This window comes from Calypte anna, chromosome 10, assembly GCF_003957555.1.
Source record: "Calypte anna isolate BGI_N300 chromosome 10, bCalAnn1_v1.p, whole genome shotgun sequence".
In the NCBI taxonomy this organism is placed as follows: domain Eukaryota; kingdom Metazoa; phylum Chordata; class Aves; order Apodiformes; family Trochilidae; genus Calypte; species Calypte anna.
This window is the reverse complement of record NC_044256.1, coordinates 9,565,303-9,584,751: the sequence shown is the minus strand read 5'-3', so window position 1 is coordinate 9,584,751 and position 19,449 is coordinate 9,565,303. Positions and strand designations below refer to the sequence as shown.

Sequence of the window (19,449 nt, the reverse complement as noted above, 5' to 3'; positions counted from 1 at the left end):
GAGAATGAAACTAACTTTTAAATTAATACACCAATCATGAGCTCAGTTTTTGCAATATGTATGAGCTAATTAACAAGAATATATTAACCTGATCTTGAAATACAATAAACGAGTTTGGTGGATTCTTATATTAAGCGTCTCCTTCTCCCTCATCGCGACAAATGGCGCCCGAACAGGGACAAAGAATGGCCCGGACCAGGAACTAAGGCCGGCCGGGACCAGGGACAAAACCGAACGGCGAGAGCCCCGGGGACAAAACCAAACGGCGAGAGCCCCGGGGACAAAACCAAACGGCGAGAGCCCCAGGGACAAAACCGAACGGCGAGAGCCCCGGGGACAAAACCAAACGGCGAGAGCCCCAGGGACAAAACCGAACGGCGAGAGCCCAGAAGCCACGGTCCGATGCAGTAACGGTCGATCTTGATGCAGCACAAGAGGCAGAAGAGCTGGACTCCGTGCCCCGAGCGACCTTATAGAAGAGTCTCGGTCGACGACACCGCCGAAGCCTTGCAGGGCTGCAACAGCGCGCTGACGATTTTGTAAGTATGGAAAGGCAAGCGGTGCTTTCATTATTCCAGTGCTTTTTAGAAAAGCGGGGAATTAAGGGTTTAGATTTGAAAAAGGAACTGCCAGAATTACTGGCAGCAGGGGTTGCCAAAGGTTGCTTTGCAGACCCCAATACAGTTTTAGAGGAAGGAGAATGGAGGCGTTTTGGGGACAAGTTGTGGGAAGGTACAATAGAGGATGATAAAATTGCTAAGAAATTAGGGAAACAGTGGCGGGTCGTTATCAATGCGTTACAACAACATAAGGCTGAGCAACAGGCTGCTCGTGCAGCGGCACAGCGCCTGGGAGAGCCCAGTCCTCCTGTTGTTGTTACAGAGCCTAATTGCCCATTACCCCCCCGCTACCAATGTCATAAATATTCCAACTGAGCCCTTAGGAAAGGGAAGTGATTTGCTGTCTGCCCCTGCTGTGCCTCCTACTCCGGAGGGTCCTTCTACCCCCTTGTCGGGTTCTGCCCCACCACCAAATTTTTTAGATCCTCCTGAGCCTCCTTCAAATCCTTTTTTGGAATCCTCTAAATTGTCAAGAAATCCATTTAGGGATAGTGCTCCTGTTCTTCCGCCTGAGGAGCTGCAAATGACTGCCATGAGACGGCAAATGTTGTGGCAAAATATTGCTGCAGACGCTATGCAGGCGGGAGATAGGGACGCAGCCGAGTCTTTAACCAGTGCGTTCCCAGTAGTTTATTCTCAAGTACCTGGTGGTATGCAGGCGAACATTAATAATCTGGACTGGAAAATACTATCTCAGTTACGTGCCACTGTCAGTGAAAACGGAGTGCAGAGTGAGCCTGTTCGGCAAATGTTGGATTATATCTGGGGAGGTAATCTGCTTCTGCCAGAAGATATTAAGAACATCATGAAATTGATTCTTACCCAGCATCAGCAATTGCTATACAATGCATACTGGCAATCATTCTGCCAGGAGTCAGTGGCAGTGCAGAGGCAGGCTGGCGATCCTTTGTATGGAATAACACTTGAGGAGCTAATGGGTCTAGGTCCGTGGCGTCGGTCTGAGGCACAAGCACTGTTGGGACCAGATAAAATCAGGGAATCCATGCATTTAGCACGTCTCGCTTTGAGGCGCGTTAAAGCGCCTGGAGGAGTTCCGTCTTATATGGGAATCAAGCAGGGGAGGGAAGAGCCTTTCGGGTCGTTTGTGGACAGAGTTGCTAGCGCTATTCAGGCAGCCGGAGTTCCGGAGTATATGCATGGGGCTTTACTAAAACACTGTGCCATTCAAAATTGTAATTCTGTAGCCCGTAGTGTCATCGTTACGCTTCCAGGGACTTGGTCGATAGAGGAATTATTAGAGCGCATGCAAAAAGTACCTCAGGGGCCAAATGCTATGTTAGTAGAGGCAGTTAAGGACTTAGGTGAAAGCCTAAGGGAAAAGGCGAGGGCGACTAGCTCTCAGGTGTTAGCTGCTCTTGCACCCCTGCAAAGCCCGGCTGCATTCGCTCAGCGAAACCGAGCAACAAAATATCGCTGTTTCCGATGCGGCGCCCCTGGACACATGCGACGAGAATGCCAAGCTGGCCCGGTGTGGTGTATGCGCTGCCACCACAAATCGCACGCCAACCCCCTGGCCTGTGACTGTCACCTCTTCCAGCTGGTGCCCCGCAGCCACCGCCGCCGCCTGAGCGCCGTGATGGATTTCCAGGAGGAATTACACTGCCTGCTTCTCACCCTCCCGGCTCCTGTCGGGATCCTGAGCCTGGCCGACCGGCAGCCCCTCAACTGCAGCGAGGCGAGGGAAACGGTGCTGGAAGGCCACTTGGGTGACACGCTGACCCTGAGCTGTGACACTCGGTTGCAGGGGGTGCAGAGCTGGTACTGGGTGACCCCGGGAGGTGAAAAGGCACCGGAGGAAAGCGGGAACGGCAGCACCCTGCTCCTGGCTAACGGGAGCCTGCAGCTGCGAGCCCTGCGCCCCGAGGATGCCGACACCTACTCCTGTTGGGTGGGGGGTCCTGTCCTCAACGAGACCCTCTACGTGGAGCTGCGGGTGCACAACTTCACCCTGCACGGTCCCCACGACACCCTCAACACCGTCTATACCACGCTGGTGGGCTGCATCCTGAGCGTGGTCCTGGTCCTCATCTATCTGTACCTCACCCCTTGCCGCTGCTACTGCTGCCGCGGCCCCGAGAAGCCCCCGCCTTCCCCCGCGACGACAGCATCAACTCCTTCGTCCTCAGGGAGGCGCACGCCAGGGAAACAGATCAAAGAGTGCGAGAAGCCGCAGCATGAACACCCCAACTTCGGTTCTAGTGTGCACCCTTCCAAACACCTCCAAACAGCCACCTCTCTCCAGCAACCAGCCACTTCCACATCCCTCCCACGACAACTCCAGCCAGCCACATCCCTTCAACAGCAACCAGTAGAAGCCTCTGGCAGGACCTATCAACAGCAAACTCCAAAAAGATCCCTCTGAGCATCATTGACCCAGTAAAATATGAGTGAAAAACCATGTGGAACTCTTTTATTAGAGCCATCGTCTGCCAGACTTAAGGGTCCATTTGTCTTACCAGGACTAAAAGACAGTGACTATACTAGAGAAACCTGTATTATGACTATAACTTGAACACTGCCTATGGTAAGACTAAAAAGAACTCGAATTGCCTAGTTAGTTCCAACATGACAACTAACTGATACAGCAACTGCTTCTTTGACAGTTTCTCACTGAGCAACAGCGTTTGGCTCTACGGGAGGCACGGCCTTACTACACCTCCCGATGGATCGACGCCCCAAAGCACTGTGAGAGCATCAACTGGACCAGTGTCACATTACAGCATTACTAGACAAACTGTGTCTGGTGCCTTTGCCGTTTATAGGCTCAGAGTTCAGTCTTTGAACAATTCTATTAGGCCTTTCCTCTCATACTATAAGGTGTTGATAAAAGACTTATTAATGTCGTGAGTCACATGACTGTTTATATGTTGATTATGGGATCCCTTGTCTATATGTTGATTGTTGATTGTGGTTTTCTTTTTTGTTGTCGTATTGCCAAGTAGATGAACTTAGTTTTTGATAGTTTAATACAGATGCTAACAAGATTTTAATAGTATCAGACAGGTAATTTTACAATATCGTGTTGCCTCTAACTTTTATTATTTACTTTTAGGGCATGTTTGTGAAGATTGTGATAACGTGTATTGCATTTTAATTTGGCAGCTATGAAGGAACTAGGACTCCATCGTGCTGTGAGCCAGTGGGACTTGGAGACGCTTATAGGGGCCCCCCGACAAGATTCCGTCGGATAAGCCTCTCCTATCCCTCCTTTGACTCTCTTCACTAGTGGACGCCAAACCTTCCTAATATTAAACAGAGCTCTGTTTGAGAGTACGTGTGTATGAGTGCTTGTGTGAAACGGAGATATGTCATGAATGCGAAGTCGATTTACACTTAATTATGGGAAACAAAATCCAATTAATAACCTATTAACCAGTATGTTTTGATTTGTTAACTGAGTAGTTTTAGATTGCTTCATAAGGGCATTATGATATTGAATGTATTTTTAGGTTCTGCATGTTTTGTTGTTTGTCTTATGTTTGTTTGAGAATTGGTACTGCAAAAGTTTTTAACCAAACATGGGCTTGTGCAAAAATAAAAACGGGGGATTTGTGAACCCTTTGCCATGCTCAACCCCATGTTTGAGGGGCCAATGAGATCGGCCCACAAGGTGGTCACAGAAACACTATGTAAGAAAAAGTTACTACACAATGACCAGTACCACTGATTTTTATATTGCAATGGCTTCTGCCACACACCCCTTTTCATACCTGCTTAATAGGAGTCCCAGGGTTTAATGTATCTTTGGTCAATTTTCAAGTGGCTCCTGTGATAATAGCCTTTCCCTAGGAAACTGCTCAGCAAAACTGATTTTGGGCCTCAAGAAATCCCTTCCATGAGACCCTCAAGAATTGAATTTATTAGGATCCCAGAAAATTGGTAATGTATCAGGAAATTGGACACCAACCTGTATAGTTTTTGGTCCCAAATATGCTGCTCGGCCGTATCCTATTACCTGGCAGGATGTTAGTCCTAAGACTTGGGAATATACCTATGAATCTGGGTATTGTGGATACAATGGCTCTGTCAAAATGCGACCTATAGGCTCTACTCATAACCCCCGTGATAATACTGTGCTAACTTGGGTCAATGATACTGCCAAGGCTCTACCTCCTGGAATATTCTTGATTTGTGGAGATAGAGCATGGCAAGGTATTCCCCATGATATAGTTGGCGGACCTTGTTATTTAGGCTCACTAACTCTTTTTGCACCTCAATTTGCTGACTTGCGGAGACTAACAAAACAGCGTGACAAGCGTAGTATTGGCCTTACACCACAGTGTAATGATAAGGTTGAGCTTTTAAGTGTAGCAGCTAGAGCAGCTTTAGCTATTTTTATTCCTGGCGGTGCAGCAGCGAATGCCTTGAGTAACTTTGCAAAATTGGCTTGTTGGTCTGAGAAGCAGGCGAATGTTACTACTGAAATCTTAGATAAGCTTTTAATGGACCAAAGTAGCTTAAGACATGCTTTGTTGCAAAATCGTGCTGCCATAGATTTTTTGTTACTTGCCCAGGGCCATGGTTGTCAGGATTTCGAAGGGATGTGCTGCGTGAACCTCTCTGATCACAGTGAAAGTATCCACGCCAGCATTCGCTATTTGAAGCAACACACACAACAGATTCAGCAACAAGTAGCTCCCCTCGATGATGTTTTTACAACCTGGTTTCATGGTCTTGGCCTTTCAGGATGGCTTTTGGCTTTAGTTAAAATGCTTTGTTATTTTGGTATTGTTATCATGATTTTACTTTTGCTTCTGCCCTGTATTTTGCAATGTATTCGACGAATGCTTGATAAAGCTGTATCAAAAATTTTTCTCGTACAAAATAAAAACGGGGGAATTGTGGAGGATTGGTTAGCCGAACAAGGCCATACGGACTTGACCAAAGTTGCAGACAACTTAGCAAGGGTCAGAGTGCAAGCTCCCTGACTTGCTGAGGTTGTACAAGATCAGCAGTTTGCAACCTTAGAGTCACAAGTGTCCTTGTACGTGCTGCTCAGCACATTGTGGTCAGCAAAGCAGGATGAAGAAATAGGCTGTATCAGTGAATAAAAGGAACAGAGAATGAAACTAACTTTCAAATTAATACACCAATCATGAGCTCAGTTTTTGCAATATGTATGAGCTAATTAACAAGAATATATTAACCTGAACTTGAAATACAATAAATGAGTTTGGTGGATTCTTATATTAAGCGTCTCCTTCTCCCTCATCGCGACAGTCACTCATTCTGAAAATCACTTTGTAGCTTCTAAAAACGTTTTAATTAGTGGCCAGTGGAAGAATATATTACAAGCTGCTGATTAAAAATGCATCATTTCAGAGATACAGAATGAAAATTTCGGGACTTGTGCTTCTATAAGCAAGTGGGCCATAGCTCCTTTTCTCCTTGAAGCAGTAATGTCTTTGCTGCTCTCATGTTATAGTTCTGCTGCCTTCGTTTAGTCCTGGCACTAAGGGATAAGATCTGAGTTATGGTGAAGAGATTGGCAGATCTGACTCCTTGCTACTGATGGGCATATTTTTGAATCTGTTCCTGTGGTGTTTAATGGCACCAGCTATGAGAGAGGTTCCAGATGTGTCAGCAGCTGGTGGAAACCAATTCAGTATGGCTGCATATTGAACACATCAGCAGTGTGAAACAATAAGCCTAACAACAAGGGAAGAATACAACTGGTTTTAAATGGTCCCTAGGTTATAAAATAGAGTTTATTGCAGAGTGTTTGAGCAGAGGTCTTGGACCTATTTAAATTTTAATATAAAATTTAAAGTGTTAGTATAAGCTACGAAAATAAATTTCTATAGCAGTTTTTTTGGGGGGTGGGGAATAAAAGGAAAATGGTCTGGAGTGATGTGAACTTTTTTTATAGGCAACAGTTCAGTGTAAGCAAGCCATAAAGTGCTGCTTGTGAATGAGAACTTCTTTAGCTTTAGAAAAACTTAATAATGGGAAGTCTGTCCTCTTGCTTTTAATGATTGTGAACAAAGAGTTGGATGGTCACTGATGCTATCCTAATTAACTCCAGGATAAATTTTATATTTGGTCTTTAAATAATTTTCATGGGGTTTATAAGAAGGGCCCTCAGACTCATGTCTTCCTACTGACATAAATTCAAGATATTTTGGGGAAAGGTAGCAGTGTTACCTCATTATGTTTGTACTAAGGTTATAGTAACCCTAAAATTAGGACTCTGGGCGGTATGTGAATAAAGGAATCTCAAGGCAACAAGAATATTGTGCTGAGGGGAAGCAAGCTCTGAAAATCACACTTCTGTTAGGGTTCTGTACCACCAGCACAATGCTTTTGGGTTCAGAAATATTCCATTTGGTGATGTCTTTTTAAAAAGAAAACCCCAGCAGAAGATAGCATGGGTTTCCTCCTCCTTTCCTGTGTTTGTGCCATGGCCTTACAAATGCTTGGGGGTTGGTGCTGTGTGGCAGGGAGGGCACAAGCCAGGACACTGGGGCTGTGTGTCTTGGTGGCACTCAGGCATGAGCCTAGGGAATGGTAATATTTAAATGTGTTGGAACAGTCTTGTTTCTGTTTGCCAATGTGCCTTTCTTTACTTTTTTTTTTTTTTTTTTTTTTTTTTTTTTCTTTTTTTTTTCTCTGCATACAATTCTGATCACTTTAGTGAACTGAGGCCATTATTTAGAATGTTAATAATTTGTCAGCTGCTCTTGCTGCCCTGTTAGGAGTGGGGAGACTTGTTTTTGCCTGGTATTGGTTGTCCCATTGAAGGGCTAGCAGAGTTTTAAGGGAAAACACTCAGGCAAGTAATTCTAAAGTGTTTGGGTTGTTTGGAGAGCTGTACATTTATTTAGAGAGCTGGGTGAAGAGCCAGAATACGTTAATCTGTGATTAAAGAGAAGACATTTAGTGGCTTGATGTGACCTATAGTTGTTGGGGAAGAACTTAGAAGTGACTTACGATGGAATTGCCCAAACCTTATCACACTGTGAAAGGTATGTGCTTGACTTTTTGTGGCATCTTTAAGCATTTAAAAAAAATGAGGATGTTGTGTAAAAGTGCAACATGTGGTCTTTATGACTGCATTCTGCTGCTGCAGATAGGGAAGCTTACTAAGAAAATTACCTCTTTTGTTTTCATAAATAGTAGTAGTATTCCTTAGACTATTAAAAAGTTGTGTAGCAAAGTGCCCATATGTTAGGGGAAACAGAATAAATCAGTTACTGTGTAAAATGTACTTGCCATTAGTTTTTCTCTTTAATGTAGGCTGGATAAATGTGCATAAGTGTAGAAGTGATAATAATATATATTTGGAATATAGGAATTACCCCTGTGATGCCTGTAACAATGAATCTATAGTGGCATCATTATGATTTGAGATGTTAATAAATTTTATTCAAAATAGCAAGGGTTTAAGATTTATAAGTGTCAGTGGAGGTGTGCTGCATATTCTGGCAAGTCAGTAAATGCCGGGAGTGCACAAATCTTGCCCTTTTCATGTGAATAGTACCTATTTATCTCTCATTATGGTGAAATAGTGTAAACCCTGATTTTGTCTAAGTGGAAAGCATTATTCCAAAACTTAGTGTCTGAGATGCAGAATGTTAGGCTTGCTGACTTGTCTCTTAGCAGCTGTGGTATTCCCTTCTTTATTAATTTCCAGTAGGATTTTTCATTGCCTGACTTGTTTTCTCAATAGGTTGTATCTGAAACTTTTAACAGTTTATGTTTAGAAATGGTAACTGGTGATTTTTTGACACTTTTCCTCCAGGAATGTGAAAGGTTTGTGTCATTTCTAGTTAGTTTAGCTTTTGTTGTGGTTTCTGACTTTGCAGGTGGACTCTTAAGTAAGGTTTGTATTTAGGACAACTTTAGGAGTTGGGGGAGGAGGAAGGCTTCTGCATGGGATGCAATACTGATGTGTTTTTCTCTCTCCTTTTCAGGTTGTCACGGAGTAAAATGGATGGTAGCTTTGATTGTGATTGTGGTGAGCTGGAGCCACCTGATCATTAACAGACGGCATCTTTTGTAAATCAAGAGCTGCCAGTTTCCTGTTGAACTAGACTGTAAAAAAGGAGAGAAAAAGGAGGAAGGAGGAAAAAAAAAAAAAGTGCTTACCAGCACCATAGAATGACGCTGCTCAGGACCAGTCCAACACTGAATGTATCTGCACTGTGAGGAGGAGGATGTTAATAGAAGCCTATTATGTGCATATTTATTCACATTTTTGTTAAATGTTAACCAATTCAGCACAGTAGAGCTGAGTGCATAGTATGTCATTTCATTCCGTTTGAGTTTCTTGTGAGTGTTTTCTTTAATGTCTGCAGAAATGCTGCACCTTTCTTGAACTATGAATGCTGCAATCTTTCTATCTTATGCTGAGTTTGAGTTCTAGAGCTTACGGGCTCTAAATTCAAGGGGACACAACAGGCCTGGCTGGCTCACAATGAAATGAGAGTGTCAAGAAACCACCTTGCAGTCAAAGCCAAGTGTTTCTTCTCCCTTTCTGTAAGACCTTTCCTTCAGATACCAGTGGAAGTGTCTCTGCGTGTTTACAGAAGCTTAGTAGTGTGAGGAAAAAGAAACATAAAGAATTCTAAAATGGCAGAAAAATTTGAAAGTCTCATGAACATTCATGGTTTTGATCTGGGCTCTCGGTATATGGACTTGAAACCACTGGGCTGTGGTGGAAATGGCTTAGTTTTTTCTGCTGTCGATAATGACTGTGACAAAAGAGTGGCTGTCAAGAAAATTGTCCTTACAGATCCCCAGAGTGTTAAACATGCTCTACGTGAGATCAAAATTATTAGAAGACTTGACCACGATAACATTGTCAAAGTATTTGAAATTCTTGGTCCTAGTGGAAGCCAATTAACAGATGACGTGGGCTCCCTTACAGAATCGAACTGTGTTTACATTGTCCAGGAATACATGGAGACAGATCTGGCTAATCTCCTAGAGCAAGGCCCTTTGCTAGAAGATCATGCCAGACTTTTCATGTACCAGCTGCTACGTGGGCTCAAGTATATTCACTCTGCAAATGTTCTGCATAGAGATCTCAAACCAGCTAATCTTTTCATTAATACTGAAGACTTGGTGCTGAAGATTGGTGACTTTGGTCTTGCTCGAATCATGGATCCTCATTATTCCCACAAGGTATGTGAGGAGTGGGAATATATCAGTGGTACACTGACAACTGTGCCTTCTTAAAGTGGCATCTTTCTCCCCTTTAAAAGGTAGATAGTCTGTAGAAGGGGTAACGTGTTAGGGACCATACAGTAGAACTGGAGTACTTGCAAATGGAGTAAAACCAAATCTCTGGATGACATTTTGTCTCAGATAAGAGTAGTGCGAACATGAAATAAAATAGTAATTTTTTATTAGATGTGTTCAGAAGTGCAGATTTTTAGCAGTGAATACAAAACCTGAAAATAAGAGCAACAGTTAGAGGTGTAACTATAGAAGCCTTTGTTAATTACCTCTACAAGGGGTGCATTCATGGTGTGCAAGTGTGGCTACTTCCTGGGATTGATTTAGAGGTGCTGTTTTTCTGGTTTAGAGGATAATGTTTCACCGGAAAATTCATTATCTCTGCATTTATTTGGCACCTGGGAATAAGCAACTTGCTGCAGTACCTCTTTTGACTAATAAATAGTGTCATGCTTCTGTATTGTTGCTGTTCACTGATAAAGGTATTGCTATTCCATTTCAAAGACAGAAAGGCTTAGTAAGGGACACAGGCAGTATCCCAGGGAACTTGACACCAAAAAAAATCCTGTAGTACTGCATTAAAAAATAGGAAGCAAGTAATTTTTAAAAGTGCCTTGTAAAAATCTAAGTAAGGTTTTGGTTTTTTTTAATTAATTTCATTAGGGCCATCTTTCTGAAGGACTGGTTACTAAATGGTACAGATCGCCTCGTCTCTTGCTTTCTCCTAACAACTACACTAAAGCCATCGACATGTGGGCTGCAGGTTGCATCTTTGCTGAAATGCTGACTGGGAAAACCCTCTTTGCAGGTGGGTAGAACAAAAACATGTGTGTATGTGTGTGTATTCCTAAAAGGAGGGGCACTGCTCGATTATCTTCCTACAGAAAGGTCGTTTCTCATGGTTCCTATCTGTAGTTATTGACTATGAGGATATGCCATATTAGTGTTCAATTATATAAGCAAACTATAAATTGCTGAGCTGGTAGAGCAGATTTTCAGTTTTTTTACTTACACCAGAGTATATTTAGATAAATGTCACAATCTCATTTAGTATTCACATATATAGTAAAAATATCTATAATTAGGTTAAGCTAATTTTATTGGATGCCTAAGAAGTGTTGTAAATACATTTATTTTGGTGAATTGATGTATCTAGGGAGTATTTGAGGATTATGAATGCCCTGAGTATCATAGCCATTAAGATTTTTTTCTTAATGTAGTCAGCCTAGTCACTTCTCACTTTTTTTTAATACTTTAAGTTATGGAGAAGCCCTTTTTCTTTCCCCATTGCCAATTTGCTGGTCATCTAGAGACTGTTTTGACCTGACCTTTGGTTCAGCAGTACAGGGAGGACTTGTAAGATTTACAATTTACAATTTAGGGGGTGGCACCCCAAGGATATGTGTGACCTCGAAATGTTTCTGGTAAGGGAGGAAGCAGTGCTCTGGTCTCATTGGGTGCACCTGCATTGGAGCTTTGGTCAGCATCAGGAGCAAATTTTTGAAGCATATCTCTTGATGGCCATCCATAGCACGTTGCTAACTTAGCTCAGTGCACAACTTAGGATCTTTTCAGATAAAATGAAGCTGCCATTTGCACTCTTGGAGATCACCCACCTGCTGGTAGGCATTCAGTCCATGGGAACAGATGAGCTAGTCCAGACAAAGCCCCTTAAATGCTTACTTTGTATGCACCCTGGAGCCTCAGCAGCAGCTGTCTTGTTCAAGCTCACTCTTGGGTTTGCTCCTGTTGCTCTAAATTTGTGGGATAATACAGGGAGATAAACCTCTAAGAACAGAGCTGGCATTTCAAAGTTCACATTCCTTTAGATACTTGTGAACTAACAGCCCACCTCCGCTGCAAATCAGAGCTTTGTACATCAAGGTAATGAGATGGAGAACTTTCTTTCCATTAAATCCTATTAATGGAGCACTGTCACCTTGAAATAATTATTTTATGGAAATCAGTGACTAATATGCAAAGATCCTTTTCTGAACTTTCAGTGAGTTACTAACTACTGGAGTAATATCTCCACTCTCTTAAATCCTTGGCTAATAAGAGATATATTAGGTTTTCTTTGCATCAAGCATTTTTGCTGAAAAATAGTGAAATAGTGGGAGAGAAAATCCATGTATTTTGGCATAGATTGATCACAAGTGCTAGCATTTTGGATTTTTCTTTTTTGAATAGCATTTGTATTTGGCAGAAGTATTTATTGGTTTAATATCTGTGTAGTGTCTTAGATTATTTTTTTTAAACTCGGTTTTATTAACCAAAATCCTGTTTGTCAGCTCATTTATGCACCCTGATTACATTGTTTGGGCACCTAGAAAAATATTTTACATGTGGATGTGTCTCTTTGATAATTTAGTACTAGTTTTCTGATCTAAGGAGTGGACTTTTGTACTACATGCATTTGGAAAGGGAAGGTGGCTGGAAATACGACAGCTCGACTGTCCTGAGACTGAAAGGAATTCTTTTGCAAAGTTGTTTGGAGGGATTGATCTAGTTAATTTGAAACTTCCTGTTTACTTCAGAACCATCCCTTAGGAAACCTGTTGTCTGGAAAGCTGACAGGAATGAGGAGGAAGAATGCAGATCAAAATTGCAGAATACCTTGGATGAGGGAGGGAAGGTGTCACAGTTGAACGCAGGGCCGGCAGTTACCTGAATGAGAGATTAATCCCCCTTCCTGATAAAGAAAGGAGAGAGAGTAAGGGCTGGAGACTTATGGGTTGGAAACTAAACTACACAGCTTTAATGAAACAATAATGATAAAAAGGAAAAATAATACTAAATAATGATAAAAAGGAAGTTGAGGCAGAGGAATTCAGTAGCTGTTCCTAACATCTTCCGTAATTCTTTTTTCTTAATAAATATTTTTCAATGCTCATTTCATTTACATTGGAAAGAAAGCTGATTAATTTTAGGATGGATAGGACTCAGAATAATGATACAGTAGAATCTGTTTTCCAGCAGATTACAGAGAGTATAACATCTGATAAATAATATTAAGTAATTTGTAATAACCTGAAGTAGGAGGACAGAACAGCTTTTTCATTCCAGCAGATACATTAATGCAGGGCAGGACTGATTCAGCTGGGGAATGTAATTTGGCTGATGTGTGTGGTAGGATACCCAGTGCAGACTTCTGTGCAAACTGCTGAAGTGAACTGATAGCACATAGTTTGTGAGGTGGTACAGTCTGTTTCTGGCCCTGCTTATTTTTGTATTTTCTGTCACATGCATCTGTATCACTGATGATGGCTCAGAGCTGTTTAGTGTAGCACTGGCATACAAATAATCATATGTAGTGTCATTTTATAGTTGAATCTCTGGACTGCTACATGCTTCTTGGAGCTGAACAGTAAATTGAGGTAGACAAGATGTAGTCTGAATGAATGGTATGAATATATGGTACTGAATATAAATGCCATTCATTATTCAAAATTCACCTGCTATATGCCTCGTATGTCTTTACCTGGGAGAACTTCAGATGGTGCTAAAATTGTACTGTAACCTCAATCATACTACAGTACTATTTTTAAACCCTACTTATCTGGCAGGTGATCTTGCACCTGACAGTAATGCAGGGTTTCAGAGTTGGGTACTAATACAAATGGTTGTGGCCTCTCTTGCTGAGCTAACCCACTACCATTTTAATTGGTAAGGGACATATAATTCAAAGTGATGTTAAATACTGAATTCATTGGGTGGATCAGTTGAAAGGGAGGGATTGCAGCATATAGTATAAAATGAAAAGGTAGGATTGCTGTAGAGTACCTCATCCATGGTGAAGCCGTCTTTGTAAAAGCTTAAGGTTAGTTTGCTTTATCTGTATGTAGCAGCTCTAATTCTTTATATGCTACAGCATTTTTGAGAGCTCTTCAGATTTATTATCTTCCAAATTTAGAAAGTCAGCCTTTCCTTTGTGTTAGGAGATAATAGTCTTCCATTGCTTAGAGCACAGAATTTTGACATGCCTTTCACATAGAGGGATCAGAAGCATTTGAAGCTGAAATGGCAACTTGTGTTTTCTCTTGGTGCTCAGGTGCACATGAACTTGAACAGATGCAGTTGATTCTAGAATCAATTCCTGTTGTACATGAGGAGGACCGCCAGGAGCTTCTCAATGTAATTCCAGTTTACATTCGAAATGATATGACTGAGCCACACAAACCCTTAACTCAGCTGCTTCCAGGCATCAGTCCTGAAGGTAAGTCATTCAGCAAAAACCACTTCTGTATTTCAAAATCATAAAACAGTGGACAACATTACAGTGCATCTGTGAGATTGTTAAAAGCAGGTTTCCTTTAGAAGAACATCTGCATTCTCAGAAGAAGAATGATCATGTTTGGAGTAGAGCTGGACCTGTCTGCTCTGGCAGACTGATTGAATTGCTCTATTTTGAGACACTGGCCTTCTAAATATAAGAGCATGTTGGAAAGGATTCAGATTAAAACAACTGTCTGTAGAAGCATTTGAAAAGGAAGTACTCCCCAAACTAAACTGACAGAAATGTTTCATTATATTTCATTATATCACTGGTGGATACTGATTCAGCTTGAAGCATTCTGCTGCCTCTTCGTATTTTTTCTGCTTTAATTACCTTACTGTTGATCTTGGATTTGACCTCTACTCCTCTAGCTTTCCTATGAATACATATTTGGCAGTACAGTATCAATAGTTGATACTTCAGGTATAGTTACTTGTAGGTAAATGCACACCTCTGGAGCAAAGCACTGCACTTAAATCCTGAATTCTAGATGTCTGACACATCATTTTTCTCCTAGTTAATCATAACCTTTTCTCCACAGCACTGGACTTTCTGGAGCAAATTTTGACATTTAGTCCCATGGATCGATTGACAGCAGAAGAAGCTTTGTCCCATCCTTACATGAGCATTTATTCCTTTCCAACGGATGAGCCTATTTCAAGTCATCCTTTTCACATTGAAGATGAGGTGGATGATATTCTGCTGATGGATGAAAGTCACAGCCATATTTATAATTGGGAAAGGTAAATTTATGTTTTACTGTGGCATGTAACATAACTGGATGGTTGTGTGCTTGAAGTAATGTTGGCTTCTGGGCCTTGTTTCCTTTTCTTTCCTTTCCTTGTTTGTTTCTTAAGTTGACCTGAGAATAAACTATTCCCTTGCAGGCAGTGCATTGTCAGTAGGTTTGTAATTAATTAAACTGATTTGCATATGCTAATGCATTCCTGAGATGCATTCAGGACTCTAGAATCCAAAGTTAATGTCTGCTACTTACTCCCCCCCCAGTAAATATTTCTCTAAAACATAAACTTCAAATTTAGAGAGTTTTAAGTATGGATTGTCTTCTCCAACAGTTAGCACATAGAATAGAAAAAAAAGAATTATAGTAATGATTTCAAGTCAGTTAAACACACTTTAAGAAAGAGAGTCCTGTAAATGGAGTGAGCTATTATTCCTAATTCTGGACTCAGTATTCCAGATATGCATAAGAGGATTGCTTTATGACAGATTATATTGAAAACCTGGAAGAGGGACCTGATCGGACTGAGGGAGAACATTTATTTGTGTTGATTTGTTGTTATTCTGTAAGACAATTTCTAAAGTTAACCGTCTCTGGTTTTGGAGCTAGAAAACCTGGTTTTTAGCTACTAACACCTAGGAAATTGTTTTCCAGATACCATGACAGTCAGTTTTCAGACCACGACTGGCCTATTCATAATAACTACGAAGCTGATGAAGTTCAGCGTGACCCAAGGGCTCTTTCTGATGTTACTGATGAGGAAGAAGTGCAAGTGGATCCTCGCAAATACCTGGATGGAGATCGTGAAAAGTATCTGGAGGATCCTGCCTTTGACACCCACTTCTCTACTGAGCCTTGCTGGCAGTACTCAGATCACCATGAAAACAAGTATTGTGATCTGGAATGTAGTCACACTTGCAATTACAAAATGAGATCATCTTCATACCTAGATAATTTAGTTTGGAGAGACAGTGAAGTTAACCATTACTATGAGCCCAAGCTTATTATAGATCTTTCAAACTGGAAGGAACAGAGCAAAGAAAAGTCTGATAAGAAAGGCAAGTCCAAATGTGAAAAGAATGGGTTGGTGAAAGCTCAGATAGCACTTGAGGAAGCATCACAGCAGCTTGTTGACAAAGAAAGGGAGAAGAATCAAGGATTTGACTTTGATTCATTTATAGCAGAAACCATTCAGCTTAGTTTACAACACGAGTCTACTGATGTTGATAAATTAAATGACTTGAATAGCTCAGTGTCTCAAATGGAGTTGAAAGGATTAATATCCAAGTCAGTAAGCAGAGAGAAGCAGGAGAAAGGAATGGCTAATTTGGCACAGTTAGAAGCTCTGTACCAGACTTCTTGGGACAGTCAGTTTGTAAGTGGTGGGGAGGAGTGCTTCCTCATAGACCAGTTCTGTTGTGAAGTCAGGAAAGACGAACAAGTTGAAAAAGAAAATACTTACACCAGTTATTTGGACAAATTTTTCAGTAAGAAAGATGATGCTGAAATGCTAGAACCTGAGCCAGTAGAAGAGGGGAAGCTTGGGGAGAAAGAAAGAGAAGAGAGCTTTCTCAGTAACAGTGGAGAGCTCCTCTTCAACAAGCAGCTGGAGGCTATAGGTATCCCTCAGTTCCACAGCCCTGTTGGCTCACCACTGAAATCAATACAGGCCACATTAACGCCTTCTGCTATGAAGTCATCTCCCCAGATTCCCCACAAAACATACAGCAGCATTCTGAAACATCTAAATTAAAACACTCAGCAGACATTTCTTTTATATTCATGAGATGTGTTTGTCTTTTTTTATTACTAGTGTAAGTAATTTTTTTACTTGAATCAGATGGTGTAATTTTGGTATGGATTTCATTAGTTTTCTGTTTACCATTGTTTTTACAATCCAGAATTACTTTCTATACATGAGTTAGTTTTGTTTTTAAACTGGCATGTCGTTTGCACACAAAGTTAAGGAATAGAGCAAAATAATGCAAAATGCAGGAGGTAACAAAAATGCACTAAACCAAGAAAAAAAAACATTCTCTCAGTAAAACAGTGTCCATGTTTTGCAGAAACAGAACCTTGCCTTGAAATTTACACAGTGAGACTGTACATAATTGCATGAAAATATCTATTTTTCCCAAAACATTTTTTCATTCATGTGTATTTTAGAGTTTTTCATACTGTACACATTTCTTAGACACATGATACCAGCAGCAACTGAACTGAATGCAGAATTTGGTACGCATGTGTTATCTACCTCAAGGTAACAGCAGTATGTGGCAAAACATTAACCACCCATAGTGCTTCTCATTATGCACTTCTATTTAGCCAGCATTATTGTAGTAGTTATTCTTATTGAAAATCATTCAATATTTATAAATGTTCTGGTATGCATTCTTTATAGTGAAGTGTTAATATACAGCACTTTTATTTATTTTAGCAAATAAGTATATTTCTGTAATTATAGAAAGTCAACTTAATATTTGAGTTACTTTTCAGATAAAAGTTTTTGTTTAGCACTATGGTTTTATTGCCTACATAGCTGGATATATATTAACATCGGCTTATTCTGAGGCTATCCAATACATTTTTTTATTTTTATTTTTTAGTTTTCATTTCAAGTAAAGCACTCACTGTGTATAGGAATTTGTAATTGGAGGTGCTTGATCTCTACAAAAGAAATTAGAAATTGCTTTATTATCAAATGCTCCTAGAAGTCTTAATTGTGTTCATTTTTTAAAAATTTTGTAATGTTAGTTGTGTGCATGGAAATAGTTAAGGTACAACATTACTGTAGGTTAAAGTTCTATATGGTGAGACATTTTGTTTTTACTGTATGTTTTTACTGAATGATTTCTGTCCTATTCCCAACCTCCCTCAAAAGCAAGCATGAATAAAATTAGGTTAAATATAGCATGTAGCATCTCAGTCTTCTGAAAATTTGTTTTACCTTCTGATTTTTTGAAATACTGGATGTATCATTGGCTCCCCTGTTAAAAACAAAAAAACAAATAAAAACATGGCCAGCAAAAATGACTTGTTTTTTGGTGCTTTGTACAGTGAGGAAGCTCAGGGAAGCAGGAGAAATTTTCTTACGTTCTACCCTGGAAGTGCTGCTGCTGGGGATGCAGCCCTGGAAGGAGATTCCAGAAGTTACTGTGAGCAAATCCTGTTGATGGGATGGTTGTGAAAGTTTCAGTGTGTGGTACTCTCAAGCAACATTTTAGTTGAAAATACAAGTGTTTTCTAGAGGACAGGCAAACATTATTGTTTTATCAACTTTTTAGAGTAGTTTTAAAGTGGAAAAGCTGCTGTGAGTGTGTGTGAGCACCTTCACTGGCAGCCTGGAGTGAGAAGAATAGTGCAGGTCCCTCAGCCAAGGGCCTGGCTGGAGCACTTTCACATGGAGATGTCAAGAGCAGGACCAGGTGAGCGTTGTGATGTTTCAGAATGTGTGGCTGGGGTCTCTCTAGCAGCAGCCCTAAGAACAGTGTGTATTCCTCTTCCTCCCATCAGAGCCATTCCTGAGGGAGCTAATTAGTTGAAGAGGAAAGCTACATCTTTAGGCAAACTTCTGAAACTTTCCCCATGACAGTTTCTTCAGTTCCTCCAAATGCTCCCATCCCTTCTCCCTGCTCCTCTTGCAGGTAGCACAGCTGAAACTTGCCTAAACCAGGAGCTGCTCCTTCAGCATGGTGGAAAATGGGCACCAGGGGAGAGGGGACAGCGTGCATGTCCTTGAGCATGGTATGTGAATGCTTGCACAGCCACATCAGTTTCTGTCTGTGGGGCTGTAGGGAGGAGAAAATGTCTGGGTGCCCTTTCTCCTGGGCAAGGGACTGCTTGGTGGAGCTGTGGCAGCTTTTTCTGAGCTTGGGTGAAAGCTGTGGGTGGGAAGTGCTTGGAGACTGGAAACAAAATTCAGCTTATAACAACACTTCTTGTGCAAATTAAGTTTTTGGGTTTTTTGTTTTTTTGAGACCATCAGTACTTAAGCCTCTAATGTTAGAAGGAGGACATTTTACACTCAAAAAGGAAGGGGAAAGTCAAGTGGTGAGGCTAAATCCAGCCTGGTGCTTCACTGCCTTTAATTTCGAGTTGTGCTGGGGGAGCAATGCCTTGCAGGCACTGCTGGCTGCTTTGGAAACCCTGCTCTTGTAACAGACTCTGGCCACTTATTCTCTATGTGGAAATGATTAAAAAAAGTTCAAGTGCTTTGTAAAGACCACGCAAAGTAAAAGCTACTGCTAGAAAATGAAGATACTGAGTGTGGTGTTGAGCTCTCCCCTGGCAAACCACAGGAGTTGCATTGAAAAAGCAGCCTGCAGGAAATGTGGAGCTTCACAGGCTGCTTCCAGGGGGTGGAAGATGTTTTCTGTCCCAAAGTCATCACCGGTGGCCATCCACCCATGTAGCCCTTTTCCTATGACCTAGCAACTGAATTGCCTTTAAAAACAAGTTATGGAAGAGGCTTACATTATAAATTAGATAATGGCACCATTGTTAAGTTCAAAGGTGCTTGCTAAGTAATGGTTAGGCCACACCTCGAGTACTGTGTCCAGTTCTGGGCCCCTCAGTTTAAGAAGGATGTAGAGGTCCTGGAACAGGTCCAA

General features: G+C 41.3%; 1 protein-coding gene across 5 annotated transcripts in view; it reads left to right on the top strand.

Annotated features, from left to right (window-relative positions):
- MAPK6 (mitogen-activated protein kinase 6) overlaps positions 1-17,872 on the top strand; it is a 38,115-nt gene extending 20,243 nt beyond the window's left edge. For all 5 annotated transcript variants that reach the window (XM_030457038.1, XM_008492042.2, XM_030457039.1 and 2 more), the window contains 5 exons: positions 8,555-9,767; positions 10,485-10,629; positions 13,873-14,037; positions 14,639-14,840; positions 15,494-17,872. In XM_030457038.1, coding sequence (XP_030312898.1) covers positions 9,213-9,767; positions 10,485-10,629; positions 13,873-14,037; positions 14,639-14,840; positions 15,494-16,592 — 2,166 coding nt within the window. In that variant the 5' untranslated portion in view covers positions 8,555-9,212 and the 3' untranslated portion in view covers positions 16,593-17,872. The remainder of the gene's footprint in view (positions 1-8,554; positions 9,768-10,484; positions 10,630-13,872; positions 14,038-14,638; positions 14,841-15,493) is intronic.
- The last annotated feature ends 1,577 nt before the right edge of the window (positions 17,873-19,449 follow it).